Source organism: Bidens hawaiensis, unplaced genomic scaffold (assembly GCF_021521415.1).
Source record: "Bidens hawaiensis isolate Kalapana, Puna unplaced genomic scaffold, B.hawaiensis_p1.1 tig00057612_1, whole genome shotgun sequence".
Taxonomy (NCBI): domain Eukaryota; kingdom Viridiplantae; phylum Streptophyta; class Magnoliopsida; order Asterales; family Asteraceae; genus Bidens; species Bidens hawaiensis.
Window position 1 is genome coordinate 35,659 of NW_027500374.1, and position 6,430 is coordinate 42,088.

Here is a 6,430-nt window from a genome sequence, read left to right on the forward strand (position 1 = left end):
ATTTTGGTCAAAATTGACCTTTTTAATTTAATTAATAAATCGTGCTCAAAGAGAAGTTCATTCTTTTATTTAATTTTTTATTTGTTGTGAAGTGGATTATGTTCTAAAAATTGGTTTGTAAATGAGTCGAATGAACTGGGTCGGTTTGTGAATGATTCGGTTTTGTGCGAGTTTTCAAGCTGGCTCAGTTTGTAAAGGAGCTGAACAAGCTGGCTCGTTTGTGAACGAGCTACTTGAGTGATTTTCTTTCAAGCATATTTTTAAAAAAATTACATTTGTAGGGTCAGCCGGCAACCCGTAACCTGATTTTTATTTGTTTAAGCCGATTAAACCGAAACAAAAAAAACATATTCGGATTTTATATTTTTTAGTAAATAAATCAATCCTATGTGATATAATTTTTTAGAGGATTTATATTTTAAAAAATACACTTTAGGTGCCATTTAGCCAGTTTACATTTGATGCCGCATGGCTGCAGAAATCCAAGAGCGTAAAGGGCAAAATGAGAATTTATGAAATATGTCGTCAAGAACTAAAGTATACGAGATGTCAAATAAGAGCATTATAGTGATTGTTCTACCAGTCTGGTGATAGTAAGTAAATATACATATTTTTCATTTTAAAACTCTTGTTATTGTTATTGATGGTAAGGATTTTATTGAGCATGTTGTTTTGGGACCTAATGGTGGTACTGGTGACAAGAGGTTGGCTTTGGAACCTAACTTCGCACGTTCGTGACTACTTATCTATGATCGTATCTGTGTTGTCAACAGTTGTGCTCCATTTGACTTAATGTAATCAATGGAATATTTGTAATATGTTTGAAGTAATATAAATGCATTCTATTTTATGATGTATCTGTTAGAAAGGAAGGTCAAAACAGAATAGAGCAAATCATGGGATTAGTTTTTCAAGATCATATCCCAGTTAATACTTGACATATTTACCAGACTACAGCTCGTTTACATGTTGTAGATTAGCACAACCATTATTCAGTTTCCTTTCCTTGTAATTGTAAAACACCTTTAAATAATGGTGTCTTATTCCTTGTAAAATACACAGAAAATACAATCAATCTTTTTATCTCAATTCTGATTATTATTGTCAAGATGGTATCAAAGCAGTGTTAATAATCCTAGGATTAATATTGCTCATCATCTGCTAATCATCTACCCAATAACCAGCCATCATACTCAACCGAACACAGCCTGTAAACTGCCATGTCTGATACAGACGGTAGCTCGGCTTTAACCCTAGACAACCTCACCATCCAAATAGCCAATCTCCTTAAAAATGGCCTTAATTCCTAACCGCAAAACCCCAAACAAAATCTGTCTTAGCCTAAAAATCAGCCTTAACCTCAATAGCCAAAACTATGCCCTGTGGGCTCGGATGATACGAGTCGCCATAGGGGGGAAATCGAAAGCCTTGTTGAATCACTTAACCACCAATCCGCCAGAACGAACTGATGAAAAATATGAGCAATGGGAACAAGATGATCTTATTGTTTTTTCATGGCTCATACAAAACATTGAACCTGCCATTGCTAGTATTGCTAGTAATCTTACTGAGTTTCATACAGCAAAATCATTATGGGATGCTCTGGTAATTACATATAGCAGTGGTAAGGACAAGCTCCAAACATTCGATCTCCATGTCAAAGCGTACGAGTTCAAGCAGAATGGCGTACCCTTAGAAGATTTCTGGATTGTCATACAAGGTATTTGGGGAGAAATTGAACGTAGAGACCCAAATCCGATGACTTGTGCAACTGATATTACAACTTACAACAAGATTAGATCTGAACAAAAGTTGCTTCAGTTCCTAAATGCTCTTGACTGCAAGTATGACCCAATTAAAAGAGAAATATTGCGATGGGATCCTCTTCCGTCTGCGGAGGCTGCCTACGCTGCGGTTCGTAAAGAAACTGCTCACCAAACTATTCTGGGAACAAATTCCGGTGACTCATCCAATCAAGGTGTGGCTGCTGGTTTGGCGGCATAGCTACTGCAACAGGCTAGTGGTGGTGAAGGAAGATTTGGAGGCTAGTGGTGGTGAAGGAAGATTTGGAGGCATAGCTACTGCAACATATGAGGGTCAGGCTTTGGGTTATTAAACTTAAACCCTGCCCCTTGTGTTTCAAAAAGTTGCAATTCAAACCCTGATCTAATTAATTGCTATTCAAACCCCTCTTCTATATTAAATCCTAAGTTTTTCTCCCATGAAATCCTAGACTTGTTAAATACCAATCATGTAACTAATGATTGTTTAAAAGGTGACCCTCAAGAATGTGGGGTCACTCAAATTATTAAAAAAATAAACGGTCAATCAATCGGGAAGGCAAATATTGTTAGCGAGTGTGAAAAAAGAGATAAGTCATGGATACTCGATTGTGGTGCCACTGATACAATGACATTTGAACTCTCAGATATAATTTCAAAATCCAAACCTAAAAAAACCCATGTGCAAACTGCTAATGGGGGGCTTGCTACTGTAGAAGGGGGAGGAACAATTGAAATCTCACCAACGATGAAGCTATCAAATTGCCTTTATATACCGTCACTATCACATAAACTTTTATCAATCAGCCATGTTACCAAAGAATTGAATTGTACGGTACTAATGCATCCCACATTTTGTATCTTGCAGGACATCAGGACGGGGATGATCATTGGGCGTGGCACTGAACGCCAAGGATTGTATTACGTGGACGAAGTGATTCAACGAGGAACTGTGATGTTGGCTCATGGGAGTGTTGATAGAGAAGCATGGCTATGGCATCGAAGACTAGGACACCCATCTACTGGTTACTTACATATTTTATTTCCCAAGTTATTCGCTTCAAATAATGTGATAAATTGTGAAACTTGCGTTTTGGACAAAAGCCATAGGCACACTTTCAAACCAAATGACACTAAAGTTAAATTTCCTTTTTCAATGATTCATTCTGATGTTTGGGGGCCAACAAAAATTACCGGGGGGCAAAATTATCGTTATTTTGTGATCTTTGTTGATGACTGTACTCGGATGACCTGGATGTATTTCCTAAAACACAAATAGGAGGTCTTTAAAAAATTTACAATTTTCTATACCATGATCCAAAATCAATTTAAAAAATCCATTCAAATCCTTAGATCAGACAATGGAGGAGAATTTGTTAATGACTCTATGAAACAGTTTTGTCAATCAAAAGGAATAATTCATCAAACGACATGCTCACATACCCCGGAACAAAATGGTGTGGTTGAGCGGAAAAGTCGTATTCTCTTGGAAATAACTCGGGCCTTACTCATCGAGTCCAAGGTTCCAAATTTTTTTTTGGCCCGAAGCTCTTGCTACAGCTATCTATCTTCTTAACCGACTACCCACTAAAGCTCTTAAACTTAAAACTCCAAACCAAGCTCCAACCAAATTTACTAAAATCCCTCCACCTCTTACTCTACCACCAAAAATATTTGGATGTTCTGTTTTTGTTCACATACCAAAAGCAAATCGAAGCAAACTCGATCCTTGTGCCGAAAAATGTGTTTTTGTTGGGTATGGGGTCAATCAAAAGGGGTACCGATGTTACAATCCCAAAACTCGTCACATGTTTACTACAATGAACTGTGACTTCCTTGAAACTGAATTTTACTACAATACCCAACAAAGTGGCCAGGAGGAGAAAGAATACATAAAATCACTAAGTTGGTTAAAGTGGATGCCACCGTCACAAGAAGATAATCACAGTTCCCCAAATGAGTCACCTACGTCCTCACAATCCAATGGCGAGACAACCAGTGTCACTAACCAATGTCTCCCTAACCAGATGTCTATGTCTGAAGTAAGTCAATCTCAACCTCTTGAACCACTTCAAACTAATCAAAATGGTGATCCCTCGGGAGAACCAGAAAACTCTAATCATAATGATCATGATGTTGTACAGGAAAGACAGGACGTACAAGTAGATGAACAAGGAAGCCAAGAGACACCTAATAGATATGTTCTTCCACCAAGAAACTAGAGGAGTTCCTCCAAAGCGATACTCTCCAGAAAAACAAACTAAAGGTTCAAGGTATCCCATAGCAAACATAGCCAATGGAAATTTTTCCAAGGAAGCTAAAGCTTTCACTACTTCCATATATGTTGAGCAAACTCCAAACACTGTAGAACAAGCTTTAGAGTCAAAGAAATGGAAAGAAGCAATGCAAGACGAAATGGAAGCCTTGAGTAAAAGTAACACGTGGGAAAAATGCTCTCTTCCAACAGGAAAGAAACCTGTGGGTTGTCGATGGGTGGTTACTGTCAAACATAAACCAGATGGGACTGTTGAAAAATATAAAGCTCGTTTGGTTGCCAAGGGGTATACCCAGACATATGGAGTTGACTACTCAGAAACCTTTTCACTAGTTGCCAAAATTAACACTATAAGGGTTCTTTTATCGGTAGCTGCAAACAAAGGATGGCCTCTTCACCAGTATGATGTAAAGAATGCCTTCCTACATGGTGAGCTAAAGGAAGAAGTCTATATGGAAGCTCCATCGGGATTCAAAGAAAACTTTAAAATCGGAGAAGTTTGTCGATTAAAAAGGTCCCTCTATGGACTCAAACAATCTCCTCGAGCTTGGTTTGGCAGATTTACTCTAGCTATGACACAATATGGTTTTAAACATAGTAACTCAGATCACACTCTCTTCCTAAAACGAAGAGGCAATCGTGTGACCTGCTTGATTATTTATGTTGATGATATGATTATTACAGGAGACGACGAGGAGGAAATGCTGAAATTGACGAACTTATTTACAGAATTTGAAATGAAGGACCTGGGAAGACTTAAGTACTTCCTTGGAATAGAAGTTCTTAGGTCTAAGCAAGGCATCTTCATCTGCCAGAAGAAATATATTCTTGATCTACTGGCAGAAACTGGAATGGTAGACTGCAAACCAGCTGATACTCCCATGATCGTTAACCATGGTCTTCATATGGTAGAGGGATCCAAGCTAGCAGATAAGGAAAGTTATCAAAGAATGGTAGGGAAACTTATATATCTATCCCATACCCGTCCAGACATAGCATACGCGGTTAGGGTAGTTAGCCAGTTTATGCATCAACCCCAGGTCACTCATATGGAAGCTGCTATAAGAATTATCAGGTACCTCAAAGGCACAGTCGGTCATGGTGTCCTCTTCAAACAAAATGGACATCTTGAAATCCAAGAGTATACAGATGCTGACTGGGCTGGAGATAAAGGTGACAGGAGGTCAACATCAGGCTACTTTACTATGGTTGGTGGAAATTTAGTCACTTGGAGGAGCAAGAAGAAAAAGGTAGTTGCTCTGTCTAGTGCAGAAGCAGAATTTCGAGGAATAGCTCGAGGTGTGACAGAGGTATTATGGATTCGAAAACTCCCTGCAGAAATTGGTTTCCCCCCGACAAAAGCTAGCAGGATCATGTGTGATAACAAAGCAGCAATTCAAATCTCAGAGAATCCAGTGTAATACGATAGAACAAAACATGTTGAGGTTGATAGAAACATCATCAAAGAGAAACTAGAGGTGGGTATAATAGAACTTCCATACGTGCAATCAAAAGACCAATTAGCAGATATCCTAACTAAGGCAGTCAACGGAAGGATGTTCAACGAATGCCTAGCCAAGTTGAGTATTGGTGCCACCACTCAACTTGAGGGGGAGTGTTAGAAAGGAAGGTCAAAACAGAATAGAGAAAATCATGGGATCAGTTTTTCAAGATCATATCCCAGTTAATACTTGACATATTTACAAGACTACAGCTCGTTTACAGGTTGTAGATTAGCACAACCATTATTCAGTTTCCTTTCCTTGTAATTGTAAAACACCTATAAATAATGGTGTCTTATTCCTTGTAAAATACACAGAAAATACAATCAATCTTTTTATCTCAATTATGATTATTATTGTCAAGAGTATCACTAAAATAACATCAATTAAATGCTAAACAATATCGAGCCCCGCCGCACCGCGCGGGTCTCCTACTAGTATTTATATATAGCTTTTCGTACATCACTACTCCCGACCTCATTTCACTACTTTCCGAACTTGAACGCCACTTTCACCAAAGAAAAAGCACTCAGACGCGTAAAACAACCAAAAGAGTTAAGGACAAACTGGAGGACGGTACATCAACCGAGGAGAACCAAGAAGAACCTATGATGGCGGAGCTAAACAACGAGCTAAACATGAGCCAATATAGCAAATCGACACTCGACGGAGCGTTGTACCACCCTAAATACATCAATACTTTGAAATCAAATCTAGTGTCATTCATATGATCGAAAATTTTATCCAATTTCATGGACTTCTCGATAAAGACCCCTTGTCTCATATTTCCCGATTCCTTCGAATATGTGGAACTTTCAAAATCCAAAATTGCTATGATGATCAAGTTAGAATTAGACTATTCCATTTCTCGT

At 38.4% G+C, this 6,430-nt stretch overlaps 1 protein-coding gene across 1 annotated transcript; it reads left to right on the plus strand.

Moving 5' to 3' along the window:
* The first annotated feature begins 1,293 nt into the window (after nucleotides 1-1,293).
* Nucleotides 1,294-2,004, plus strand: LOC143601914 (uncharacterized). Its single transcript, XM_077079197.1, has one exon. The coding sequence runs from the start codon at nucleotides 1,294-1,296 to the stop codon at nucleotides 2,002-2,004; it is 711 nt and encodes a 236-aa protein (XP_076935312.1).
* Nucleotides 2,005-6,430: the final 4,426 nt, after the last annotated feature.

Excerpts from the sequence above, each read along its gene's own strand:
- LOC143601914 (XM_077079197.1), top strand. The coding sequence starts at position 1,294 with ATGGCCTTAATTCCTAACCGCAAAACCCCAAACAAAATCTGTCTTAGC.